The sequence below is a fragment of the Syzygium oleosum genome, unplaced genomic scaffold (genome assembly GCF_021117445.2).
Source record: "Syzygium oleosum isolate NSW1041296 unplaced genomic scaffold, Sole_v2.1 Sole_v2.01, whole genome shotgun sequence".
NCBI classification, from domain to species: domain Eukaryota; kingdom Viridiplantae; phylum Streptophyta; class Magnoliopsida; order Myrtales; family Myrtaceae; genus Syzygium; species Syzygium oleosum.
Window position 1 is genome coordinate 4,196,448 of NW_026607485.1, and position 14,060 is coordinate 4,210,507.

General features: G+C 40.6%; 1 protein-coding gene across 1 annotated transcript; it reads right to left on the reverse strand.

The window, feature by feature from the left end:
* Window positions 1–2,244: 2,244 nt before the first annotated feature.
* Window positions 2,245–3,302, reverse strand: LOC115684755 (uncharacterized). Its single transcript, XM_030609619.2, has 2 exons — window positions 2,699–3,302; window positions 2,245–2,581 (listed from the first exon to the last, which is right to left on the reverse strand). Exons 1-2 carry the CDS (start codon window positions 3,110–3,112, stop codon window positions 2,558–2,560), a joined length of 438 nt encoding a protein of 145 aa, XP_030465479.2. The 5' UTR covers window positions 3,113–3,302; the 3' UTR covers window positions 2,245–2,557.
* Window positions 3,303–14,060: the final 10,758 nt, after the last annotated feature.

The following is a 14,060-nucleotide window of genomic DNA, read 5'->3' on the forward strand; positions in this document are numbered from 1 at the left end:
GGTCACGCCTAGTCACAAATGGGCTACGTCCCATGCACGAATGGGCCACATCCCCTGTACATAAGGGGCCACGTCTCGTTCACGGACGGGCTCGGAGCCCTTCGCTTCCTTGGGCCGTGTCACAAGCATGTTGTATCGATGTAGCGTATTAAGTAGTGAAATGGAAGCGGCAAAACTCTTTGTTTAGTAATTCGGTCTGCCTGGGGACCGACCGATGATCTGAGCAAACTATAGATCCCACACGGGAGCGTCCCATCTGACGGCTCGAATCACTTGGTCTATAGTGAACTGAGTCTAGGCATGAAATTACCTGGAAAGTGACTGAAAGAACATTACAAGACTATCAGACTAGCAAAAACCTCTTTCTATCCATGGCTTGCTAAGAAAGCTCATAATCCTCTCCAAAAATGAACTTATTTAATATCCTATCTACTTTTGTCCTTCATAAAGATTTCCAGAGGGTCTTTGATATATAAATAACGTAGTATGCAGACTAAATTATCACATGGTGTATGTAGTTTCTGCCCCTTTCTCTAATTGAAATATAAACGTGTTAACAATATTTTAGAAACTATGAAATGGTCCTATACATAGCCTCACATACATATCCCTAGACCATAGTCCTACACGATTAGTTTAGCGGTCGAGTTGCCGATATAGCATATGGATTAGGTGCTTGACACGACATTTGCTTCCTCACACTAGCATATGAAAACAATCTCATGTTTGAACCACTTATTCAGACTTCAACTTCAGTCTTACCTGATCAATGGTGTTGGGAAAAAAAAATGGTGTTGGGAAGATGCTCAGGCTTCGACTTCAGTTGTATCTGATCAATGGTGCATGGAGTTTACTTATTCAGTAGGCTATGTGATCATAAAAGGGAAGAAGTAACTCTCCAGATCATGGTGAACCCACTAAAGCACAAACGCATTCTTCAAGCACTCCTCTGGCTGAATGTGGGCGAGGGAAAAGGCAATGGAACAGTGCATGGCAGCAGCGGCAGATCCTGGGAACAATGACGTACAATACATACAACGTTGACAGAAGCAAATACCCAGAAAGCCTCGGGTTCTTTCTCCAGTCCAGGGACAAAAATGCAATGCAGTCATTTATTCTCTTTGTTTTAAGCATCCGCACTTTCAAATCATGTGGCCCATCTCACCAATCATGAGTTTCAAAGGGATGATGCCTTTTCATTTCGTTGGGTATGGTGGACCACGGGCAGAGAGAGAGGGAGAGAGGATCACGAGTTCATCACATTTGCACATGCCCAGAAGATGCAGATTTCCGCGATCAAGTGGTACCCCTCTCGCGTATTCCTGACAGTGTGGCCCGATCGACAGGAGGCCACTCGACTTTTATGCAATTTCGTTTCGATCTATCTCGTTGATTCCGCAAGATTTCGATCTTAATTATGCCGTTGCTACTCGCGTCCGTTGAGAAAGTATATCAAATACTATTATTTCATTTATGTTGTGTTATGCCTAACTCGAATCGAGTTTGTTTGGGCAAGTGCTTGGCCCGTCAAGTGCGGCATCCTGCATTGTTAAGTTGTTCATGACGAGACACATTGTGTGGCTCGTAGCGAGTAGTTATTTAGGTTTTGACAACATCTATTCAATCATTTTGTCACATAAGTATTATGGCACATGATATATCACGAAATTGTGTAGACTAAATGCATAAATCACATTCTTTTAGAGTTTTGGAAAGCATTTGAAATAAGTGACGGTAACTAAGTGACCTTGTGTATGGTGTAGTTGCGAGCACTAACGATATAATTCAAGATTGGATGCGAAAGAAAATCAATCTCAAAGTCGATCCCATTTTTTTTTTTACCAATTCGACAGGAGAAGATATAAGTGGGGCAATTAGCTAGAGGAATAATTATTTTTTTTCAAAAGAAAAATTGTGGTTTTGTTTGAGCATACGGATTATTAGTACTATCATAATTGAAGTTGAAGAGACCAAGTGGTATCGCCTTTTTCTCCGGCATTTCTTGAGGCTGCTTTTTTCAGTTTTTTCTTCTCAATTTTTGTCAACATCAGCTTCCGTGCATCATCAATGCTTTTTCTTGACATCACACTGAAATAAATGTTTTTTTTAAAATACTTTTTCTCTCTCTTCCTTTATTTATTTCTTTCCGACGAGTTCACGGGATATTTCAAGCTAGTTGCGCGGCAAAAATTTATCGTAAGCCTAAGAAACTTCGCAAAAAATACAACTAAAAACGGAAAAAAGTTCAGTGGCAAAGAAAATATCACATTAAGCAAATCGCTCGCAACAATTCATCGATTTTGCCCTCGATTTTTTGTTTCTCGGAGCGTCCCTCGGGAATCGGTTGAGCCAGTTCATCGACAACTATAATGGGTAATATTTGGTGAAGCTAAATACGTTTTGTATATAATTAGTACCTATTCACTTAATCACTCAACTAATGTCAATGTTCTCTTGAAATTACATCAGTACATGGAAGATAGAAAGAAGAGGTTTTACTACTTTCCAAATAGTCTATCCCCTAAACATCAAAGAAGGAGAGGAGGAGAATTTGACATTATCCTCTTAAACACCATAATGCCTGCAATAGAAATAGAAATTATAAATCTTAAAAGGTATGCATTATTGCTTGACCGTTTCGTTCCCGAGGGAATTAGACCAACAAACAAAATGTGGATTGGGCAGTTGAACGCCGTACCTTAAACCAAAGTTTGTGCCGTCGCCGGCGGCGCTTGACGTCCATTAAGCTCTTGAGCTTGGTGCTCATCTCGCCGATCTGGCGCTCCGTGAATATGTTCCCAGGGGAGCTCAAGAACACGTTCCTCCTCACTGGGGGAGACCACAACCCGCTCTGCTCGTAATCGAAGTCGAACTCGGATGCGTCGAAGAACTTCTGGAGGAGCCGGTCGGAGACTGACTTCGGCACCATCTGGACTCGCAAGGGCGACTGCGAGCTCTCGGGGGCTGGTGGTGGCGGAGGCAGCGAACGTGGTGCCTGGGAAACATCATCAGACATCTGATGGGAAATGAGCAGGGTTGGGATAGAGACGATAAGTGGAGTGGAATGACCCTTTTTGTGAGCTAGAGAGGAAAGGGCGAGAGACAAAGTCATTGAGTGATCTTTATGTTGATGTGGAGAATCTGAGGAGAATGACAAGGACGTGTATGGCTGGACGTGATTGAGGAGGTTCAGGGCATTTTCAGCACGAGTTATGAGGGAGCTCAACCATTCTTGGCTAAAGATGCTCGGGCTTCCAAAATTGAAGAGCTCACGATATTCCCTCCCTCGTTGGCCCTATTTTCACCAGCCAAAACTTCCCTTTCCATGGGTTGAAATGTGGGGGGTAAGGCTATAGTCTCGCGGAGACTTACATAATTGCAATCTTTTACCGTTATGTAATAGATTTTAACCGTTCAATAGATCTCGGTCTGGATGGTTGCAACATCTCATCCATGTGGGTTCAAGCTATAGTCTCCAAGGGACACGGTGCGCTCATAATCTTTCGTTATTAGACTGATATGTGATAGGTACTACAGTGCATTCTACCAAGACGGTTTTTACTTTCAAAAAGGTTATGACGGTTTTGAGGGCACTAGCTCTATTGGCAATATTATGGGATGATTTCGGTACGTGCGAGCCCTATTCACATGCATCTTTGGATGAATCGGGCTCCACGCGAGACCTACATAATCTAACGATGCATGTTCCTTGGACTCACATGCACATGGATCATACAATAAGAACTCCCCTATTGGCTAGATTTCAACGGTTTGAAGCAAGAGGAAATTCGAGTAACCAAAAGGTATTCTGAAGACTGAAAAGTACTCAGCTCTAATCTAAGTAAGAGCAATTTCGCTCTTACTGTCAGCATCATGTCTCCAAATCTAATTGGGGGAAAATAATGTTTCTAATCGATTGGTTATAAGTTATAAATATCACCAACATGCAAACTTAATTAAAATTAAAATTGGATGATGCCCGTGTTTGTAACCCACCGATCAAAGGTATGGTAGGAGAAAATTTCCTCCAAATTGCCCTTTCATTTATGTCCTCTAGCCACTCGAGTATGGTCTTAACATGCAGATACAATTTTAGCTTTACAGATGCAATCAAGAGTCCATCATGGAAAGGGTAGGAGCCTTTGTTTTTCCTCACAGTAAGTTACCCTTTGATGGCGCAAAACCAATATCAAGTGGATGAAAACTTCCCCCCACAACAAGCTCATTTATGAATCAAGTATCATGAATGGAGCTCCATTTACTAATTCTATCAAATGAACCAGAACTTAGGCAGGTTTGGCCTGAACCAGACCAACCGAGTGCCAAGTAATTACAGGCTGCTTCTCATGCCTAACGAAGTCCCAAGCATCGAGACTATAGAGTAAACATGCCATCGGAAAGAGCCAGAAAAGAAAACCCTGTGTTGGAGGACAAGATTGGATGCCATCTGCCAAAGCTGCAAGGATACCAATCAAATGATCAGATCTTGCTGGAGGACAATCCCAATGATCTTTGAAAATGACATTACGAGCAGTTGATTGAGTTATCCCTAGATTGGTTATATATTTAGAATAAAGTTGGGCATGAACATCACAAAGGTTGTGTTCACTTCTCTACTAAAAGACCCATCATTTTTAAGTTTCCAATTTATCCTTCCTTCTCTTTTTATCATATCACTTTCAAAAGTAAACTCGATTCTCATAAAATTTCACTGTTACAACTAAACATAAGGTCTGGAGTAATAATTTGTTATACCATCAACTGTTCATTTTTATCTCATTGTGTTTCGATAGAGAGTTGGATGGCATTTGGACCACCCAACTTTACATGGGCCTTTCACTGGAAATTTAAAACTTGTAGTTTTGATCAGCGCTATACCCCCATTGTAAAAAAACCAAAATTCTACTTAACATCTCTCTCCTCCATCTAAGTACACTCACAATTTTAGAAGCCTAGTCGTTGCCACCTCATCATCTATGACGAAGCTACTATTGTATCATCTCCGATGAGGTCACTGCCTGCCATTGTCCCATTTAGCAGACTCTCTCTCAAAGACAGACACATAGAGTCGCCCCTGCACATACTTGAACAGGCGCGCGCGTAGCTCACAAACTTACGCACATTGATTTACATACACACCTGCACACGCACACGCGTGCCCGAGAGAGAAAGAGGGAGAGAGAGAGATTTGTTACTTAAGCCACGTGGAATGAGCGGATTATGTGATAGATAAATTCTATCTATATACATATGTAACGAAAGAAAAGATCAATCTCTACACCGACACTGTGCAATGCAATTCCATGTGAAGCCTACATCACATGTCATTACCATTCAGATGCCATAGGCGTCACCTCTTAAATGGAAAATCATCACCATGACTTCAAACTTGTCTCCTCCATGATTGAGACTTTGAAGCTTCATTTCTATTTCTGTGTATTTCGTAGACTTGCAAGCGGAAATACAGGAGGAAAATTCCGACTATATTGAGCACTTCTGAGCTGGTGCACATGGGTTTGCTGTACTGGCCGAACCTAAGAGGCATTATAGGGTGAGAGATTTGGACGATGAAGACAAGCTAACACTCTATCCGATTAGCTTGCGGTCATGTTGCTTTCGTTAAACTATTGACTTTTCGATGCGAGTGCACGTTTCGAATTTGCATTTATGCAGAGATTCTGGTACCTAGCAAACGTGGGTCGGAATTGATTGGGATTTGCCGAGGAGAAAATTGTTTGGAACATATTTTAGTTTGCATAATGCTAGAAATACTAAAACTGCAGTTGGGTACCTGAATGGCCCCATTAACTTAAATAACTACTTACCATTTAACGCATCATATTGTGAACTAATTAAGGTTACGGGTATTAGGGTATGTTTGTTTCGCTGAAAGTTTCTTGACGGAGGAAAATGTTTTTCACCAAAACCATATCCAAGGAAAATGACCAGTTTCCGGTTTTTCGGTGCTATACTCGAAAGTGAATTGGAAAAAGCTTTTCAATGTTCAGATTTTACTTTCAAAAGGTTATCCTCTCTGTCGTGGGTATATTTTATTCTTTATATAAGATGTTAAGACGACATCGAAATGCTTGTCCAATATATAACTAATAGAAGAAGTATACATTTTATGCTCTTTTATTATCTAAATAAAGCAACCCTAAAAAGTGATACAAAATAAAAGAAAATACAAAATGCGAATAGTTAACAAACTTAGAGGGTACGTAGATTGAAGCTCTATGTAAGAGTGCGTGTGGAAGAGAGTTTGGGAAAACGATTTCTTCTTTTTAATATCTCTAGCAATACTTTATCGTTAGACGCAAATGGTTGGGCCGGGCCTAAGGAGATAAGTGGGCTTGATGGTAATTGGGCTGGACTCCATGAAAATCTATAGGCACAAAAGATTGGGCCGACCCTAAGGCGCCCTCTGAAGCCCTTCAATTAAGGAAGAAAATCTTTTAAAATATACCCTATGTGTCGGGTTCGACACTAAGTGGGCTTGGGGCAGGCCTAAAAACGTGATTTCAGGAGACTTACATCTAGCAATAGGTGGACCTGACACCATAATTTCTTGATGCTCATAGACATATGATTGTTTTTACCAAGTTCGAAAATCTTTGAAATATACACGGAATGTGTCGGGTTAATTTTGTCATGCATATTCCCACTTAAAACGGTGTGTTCTCTCTCCCCTTTTCAATGGTTAGTTTCTCCATGCGACGCGACTTTTACATAATATATCTTTCACGAAGCAAGGGAGCTAATTAGGGGAGGGACGATCAACTTTTTGTCAGGGATGACATGCATGCACTTGTGGTATCAAGCTGCATTGTCATTTTTTTTGTTATTGTGATTTACTAAATATCAAATTGGATGATTAGAAATTTGAAAGAAGCATATCAACGGCCACCTTTTTTAAGCTCATATCTGATACCCTGGCCTCTCTCTCTCTCTCTCCCCCACTACATCCCACAAAAGTTAGGTGATTTTAAAATTGGTGGAGTAAATAAACTTCTTTTTGCAGTTTAACAAAAAGTACAAAACCATAATCTTTGTCATCTTAATATACGATGACTCTCTTTAGGGGTGAGCGGTTCCTGTTCTGGTCCGGTCCCACCTAGAACCTGGGAACCGGATCGGGAGGACCGGTTCCCAATTTCTAGGACTAAGGATCGGACCGGCTAGTCGGATCGCCGACCGACCGGACCGATGGTGGGTCCGGTTCCAATGGAACCAATTACTTATTGGAATGAATTCAAACTTTATATAGTAAAGTTTTCACGGCTAGTATCCAAGGTTGATGCCGGAACTTAGCCTAACAGAACTAGATGCAGGTGAATTAGATACATAATCAGAGGAACATTGAACAATTATCCCAATTGGAACTCCTCCCAATACGTAGCAAATATATATTTATCTATAAATCCATATTTTTGACCAAAAAATAAATATATATTTATCGGTCTGGTCCGATCGATCCAGTTCCCACCCTAGAACCGAGAACCTCTCTTTGTCCCATAAAACTCTCTTTGTCCCTAAAAACTAAACACTCAATTCTCAATTTTCTAATGAATTCAATAGGATTAAGTACCTATGTTTGGGAAAATTTGTCGAAAAATTATGCGATATTTCTTTAGCATGGTACTTTTCACGTTAAGTTTTGTAAGGCGTGCTATTTCAGATCACAATGTGTAAAGCGGACATGACAAGTCCTACATGTTTACCAACTATTTTTGTATATTCAAATTATATGCTTATATTTAGAATGAAGTTACTGCTTCGGTTGATCTCGATTTTATTAGTTCTTAGCACGGGTCCTTGGACTTCATGTATCTTCTTTCGTATGTTTAACAAAGCTTTGCGTTAGTTTTGAACTAATGGATTATCTCTAAAAGAAAAAAAGTGTAATGAATTTATATTGAAATTGAACACTATTAATGGGGTATTTCTCAATAGTCAACAAATAAGCCTGTTTCATGTTACACTTTATTTGGTCTAAATTTTTTTTCTGATCAGGCTTTAATCTAATCAATGTTAACACTCTGTTCTCTTCATATGATATTTCCTGAGTAAAGGGAAGTGATCGATGTTGGAAATATAAATATTACATGAAAATTTTAATTTCTAAAGTGATTTGATAAATCTTAAATTACAAAAAAGAATAAGCATGCCACTTTGTACATATCTATTAGAAAGTCCAACCCAAAAGCTTAAACTATTAGGTGGAGGGAGGCCATATGAATATAAAAAGCATTTATGACCCGTTGTCAATCGATGTGGGATAATACTTCAACAATATCCAATAATATTTTCTACAACACAACAATCCTAATTCCTACGCAAATAAAATTTGTGAACCATGATTATAAAATAGTATAGACCTATATATAAAAATGTGAATTTTCTGGTCTTCTTATTATTTTTCAGTGTGCTTATTGGGTCTGCCAACATGAGAAGAACATGGGTCCCTCAATTGAATCCTCCTGAACCACTCCATTATTACAATATACCAACTCTCTCTCTCTCTCTATTTTAGTTGAGTACAGTACAAGCATAGGAGGCACATATAGATTGATATCCTGTTCAAACCTTCGGGCCAGGAGTAAAATATGCAAGCAATTTTATATCCCAATCATGTGCAGCTGCCCTTCGGTTCAGTGTAAACATGATATCGTGGTGAATTGTCCCATGTTTGTGCAAGCACCGACGCGCTTCATGGATCTGCGTGCATGAAGGGTGTAAATGCTAGACATAAAGCGAAACATGTATGTACATTTGACTTTCGTGGTTTCTGCTAATGAGCAGTGACAACTGTGTTTGACTGAGTCCAGTCCGATAAAGTAACTGTCAATGCGTGTACCATTATCCAATATTTGACTTTTCAGGGGAGAATTTTCGCTGGTAGAAACTTAGAAAGGTGAGAAGGGGGGGACCAAAGTCAGTGACTAGTTCTGGGCCGTGCGTAAGAATAAGAGTTGTACACATCTAAATTGAAAATTTTGAGTTTTAATCATGGCCACTGCTTACTTAAGCGAGCCTGTCACTACCGTAATACGGGGTTCAAGCGGGAACTTTATGCATTATGTGGCCACATAAGTATTGCAAAGTGAGTTTGAGATTGGTTTGTTTAGTGACTTTCTAATCACACGAAGCTAGTGTATGTTCTCATGTCATAATTTCCCAAACTTGCTATCAAATATCCTTAGGATTTGTTGTAGATATGTGCATCAAGGACTATTGCTCTATATACTAATAGCTTATGATTGGGGACAATTGAGCTTTTTTTTTTTTTGATCGATGTGTCTGCCGGGAGTCGAACGCGGATCTATTGCCTAGTAACATGAATATGTGTAACTAAGTGGGGAGATGTTATTTTTGAGCTGCGTCAATGGACGAACTAAGGTTATTTGATCTATATTGGCTTGTGTACATACCCCTTCTCTTGGTCGAAAGTGACGCAGCGTTCCGCGAATAATTCAAGCAAAATCTTGCTTAGAGAGAAAAATCTCGAAATTCAATATTGATGATAAGAATGTTCAGTCTTCAAAACAACCCTAAACACCCTTTTATAGGGGTTAAACCTAATTACAATAGGAAACCTAATCATAATAGGAAAGTTACCTAATCTGAATTGGAAACCTAATCATAATAGGAAAGTTACCTAATCTAAATTGGAAAGCGTAAAACATCAAAATTAGAAAACTGCCTTTTTAAATTAACTCATAAAAATATCCGATGTCGTCGATCGGGCCCCACCGGTTCTAGTCATCATCTTGTTTCGCCTTCCGTTTGGACTTCGCTTTGTCCAATCGGTCGGAAATGCACCACTAATAGATTCCGCATCATTCTCTTCCACTTGAAAAGAACTCGTCCTCGAGTTAAAATCAGGATCTGGATATAACAGCTCTGTGGACTCATGAAGCGGTGACAAATCAGCAACATTAAAAGTGTTAGATATGCCAATGCTATGTGGAAGGTCTATAACATAAGCATTATCGTTGATTTTCTTGCTGACAGCGTAAGGTCCATACTTCTTTGGCTGTAATTTACTGTAAGATCCAGCTGGTAATCGCTCTTTACGAAGAAAAACCATGAGTTGATCACCTACCACAAACACCTGCTTCCGCCGGTGCTTATCTGCTGCAGCTTTATACTTCTGATTAGCTTCCTCCAGCTTCTGTTTGACTTCACGATGCACCTCCACAATCTGTTTAGCCATATGATCCGCTGTTACACTTTTATCCGCTTGCTTATGCAACTGTACCAAATCCAGAGTATGCTGAGGCGCCTTTGTATAAACAACAGAAAAAGGCGACTTGCCAATAGAACTATGAACTGCATTATTATAAGCAAACTCTGCTTGTGATAAAGCAACATCCCATTGCTTCGGCTTATCTCCACAAATGCTTCGAATCAAGTTTCCCAGAGTTCTATTAACCACCTTTGTTTGCCCATCAGTCTGCGGGTGAGCTGTGCTACTGAAATTCAAAGATGAATCAAACAGTTTTCATAAAGTCCGCCAAAAATGCCCTAGAAATTTACTATCCCTATCTGAGGTAATAGACTTGGGCACACCATGCAAACGAACCACTTCCTTAAAGAATAATCTGGCCACACTTACTGCATAAGAAGTTTTCCCACAAGGAATGAAGTGCGCCATCTTGGAAAATCTGTCAACCACAACGAAAACAGAATCCATGCCTCTTTGTGTCCGTGGTAAACCAAGCACAAAATCCATGGACAGATCTTCCCATATATTGTTAGGAACAGGTAAAGGCATATACAGACCTGTATTCTTAGATTGACCCTTAGCAGTCTGGCAAACATAACACTTTTGTACGTACCTACTAACATCTCTACGCAACTGGGGCCAGTAAAATCGCTCCCGGACTGCAGCAATAGTTTTATCACGACCTAGATATGCAGCTAATCCACCATCATGTAAATTGCGAATTACCTTTTCTCGTAATGATGTTCGAGGAAGGCAAAGCTGGTTGCTACGCATCAAATAGCCATCCTGCACATAAAATTCTTGTACAGGTTGACCAGCAGCACATGACTCACAAATTTTTCCAAAGTCATCATCATCTGCATAACAGTCTTTCAACTGCTCAAACCCCAAGATGTCTTGGCTTAATGTAATCAACAAGCCAGCTCTCCTACTCAATGCATCTGCTACGACATTATGCACACCTGACTTGTGCTGTAATCTGAAAGGAAATTTTTGCAAGAATTGACACCATCGCGCATGCATATCTTTGCTAATCCTCTTCTGACTATTCAGATACTTCAAAGCTTCATGATCAGAATAAAGGACGAATTCTTTCCCAATCAGATAATGCTCTCAGGTCTTCAAAGCCCTTACGACAGAATATAATTCTTTATCATAAGTGTCCACTTCTGCCTTGCGTCACTGAGCTTCTCACTAAAATAACAAACTGGTCTGCGCTCTTGAGATAAAACAGCTCCGATACCCACTCCACTAGCATCACAGTCCACTTCAAACAGTTTATCAAAATCAGGTAAAGCAAGAACATGTGCAGTACATAACTTCTCCTTCAAAATAGCAAAACTATTCTCAACTTTCTCTCCCCATAGAAATTTGCCTTTCTTCATACATTCAGTAATTGGGGCTGCGATAGTACTGAAATTCTTAATAAATCGCCGATAGAAAGTAGCTAACCCATGAAAACTCCTAACGTCAGAAACTATTTTAGGAGTCGGCCACTCTCTGATTGCTCTTACCTTTGCCTCATCTACCTCTATTCCTTCAGCAGTAATAATAAACCCCAAGAATAACAGCTTATTAGTTAAAAAACTGCACTTCTTAAGATTAATATACAGCTTATTAATCTGTAAGGCTGTCAACACCTCCCTTAAATGCATCAGATGATCATCCTCGGTCTTACTATAAATCAGGATATCATCAAAATAAACTACAACAAATTTGCCAATAAAAGATTTCAGAACTTGATTCATAAGCCTCATGAAAGTGCTTGGAGCATTGGAAAGTCCGAAAGGCATCACCAACCATTCGTACAACCCCTCCTTTGTTTTGAAAGCTGTCTTCCACTCATCTCCGGGCCGAATCGAATCCGATGGTATCCATTCTTCAAATCCAAGCTTGAAAACCACTTAGCACCGTGCAACCTATCCAAAGATGTCATTCAATCTTGGAATTGGAAACTTGTAACCCACGGTTATTTTATTAATAGCCCTGCTATCTACACACATCCGCCAACTCCCATCTTTCTTAGGAGTCAACAAGGCCGGAACAAAGACATGGGCTCATGCTATTCGAATGTGTCCCTTTCGCAACAACTCCTCCACCTTCTCTTTTAGAATCTCGCTCTCTTTTGGACTCATCCTGTAGTGCGGTAAATTTGGCAGACTAGCACCAGGAATTAAGTCTATATGGTGCTGAATATCACACATAGGCGGCAACCCATCTGGAATCTCTTCAGGCATCAGTTCGATAAATTCCTTCAATAAAGGTTTAACTGATTCGGGCTGCTCCACTTGTAATTCAGCCTCAGTCTCAATTGCTTGTTTCACGACCAGCACGTGAATCTGTCGGGTCTCCTTAACCTCAGCTTCAAATTTCCTCGTAAGGGTAAGGAAATTATTTTCAGCAGATTGTTTTCCTTTGTTCTTCAGTGGCAGCAACGTATACTTCACTCCATCCTTCACGAGGTTATACTGATTGCTTCTTCCCGAATGCTGAGCATCTACGTCAAATTGCCACGGTCTCCCAAATAACACATGACATACATCCATGTCTACTACATCACAATACAGCTCATCATGATATTTACCGATGGAGAATTGAATTTTGCATCGTTCAGTCACATGAATGCTTTTCGCTCCAGATTTAATCCATCCTAACGTATAGGGATTAGGATGCTTCTCCACGGGTATCCCCAGCTTCTTCACTGCCTCCTTCCCAATGATATTCTCCATACTTCCACTATCAATAACCACAGCAAAGATCTTTTCCAGAATGGTGCACCTGGTTCGGAATAACTGATGGCGCTGCGAATTATCTTCTTGTTTTGGGGCCAACATCATTCTACGCACCACACAGTTTACTTGCTCCTCTTCTTCTTCTTCAAAATCATCGTCCTCACCATCCGTTGCACAGCAATATCCATCTTCCTCCTCTTCTCTCGCTGCTACGTTTACGGTCTTTCTCTGAGGGCATTCATTAGAACGGTGCCCAGGCTGATTACACCTGTAACACTTTATCGCGGCTGGTTTAGTATAAGGGTTAGGGTTCGCAGTTTTCTGTGCTTGCATTCCCTTATCCCTCGGCTCGTTCATAGGGCGCTTTTCTACCGCCTTATCTTCCTGATTTCGCCTTGCGTTAAAGCGATTATTGAAACTGTTCTTTTCTACCGAACTGCTCGAGCTGCTACCCGATAATTTTCGTAGCCTCTTCTTCCCCTATCTTGTTGCATCAATTCTGCCTTCATCGCCATATTCTTTGCTTCAGTTAAATTTCACAGAAACTGCACTCCAATTTTATCTCGAATGAAGGGTTTCAAACCATCAAGATATCTGGCCACCTGCTGTCCCTCCGTCTCTGATAAATTATTCCGCTCCGCCAATCTCATAAATTCGGCCGTATACTCATGCACAGTCCGATTGCCCTGCTGGCAACGTTGGTACTGCTGGAACATAATCTGCTCATAGTCGGGTGGAAGGAATTCTTGCTTCAGCAGCCTCCTCATCCTAGTCCAAGTTCGAACTCTCTCTTTCCCTTCTCGTTCTCTCCTATTCTGTAATCTCTCCCACCATGCAGACGCACCGCCCTTTAATCTACAGGCTACTAATCACACCCTTTTCTCACCAGGGGTCTCCATATAGTCGAAAAATCTATCTATATCAGCAAGCCAATCCAGAAATTCTTCTATGCCCAGACTACCATTAAAATAAGAGATATCGACTTTCAATTTAAAGTCGTTACCTTCACGATCGTCATAGCGTCGTCTTCCATCTCTCCGATCATATCCTCTTTGAAATCCTCCATGACGACGTCTGCCGCCATAATCAGCACGTTCCTC

Coding starts and splice junctions, on each gene's coding strand:
- LOC115684755 (XM_030609619.2), bottom strand. CDS start 3,112: ATGACTTTGTCTCTCGCCCTTTCCTCTCTAGCTCACAAAAAGGGTCAT. Junction 2,582..2,698: donor GGCACAAACTTTGGTTTAAG/GTACGGCGTTCA, acceptor TTTCTATTGCAG/GCATTATGGTGTTTAAGAGG.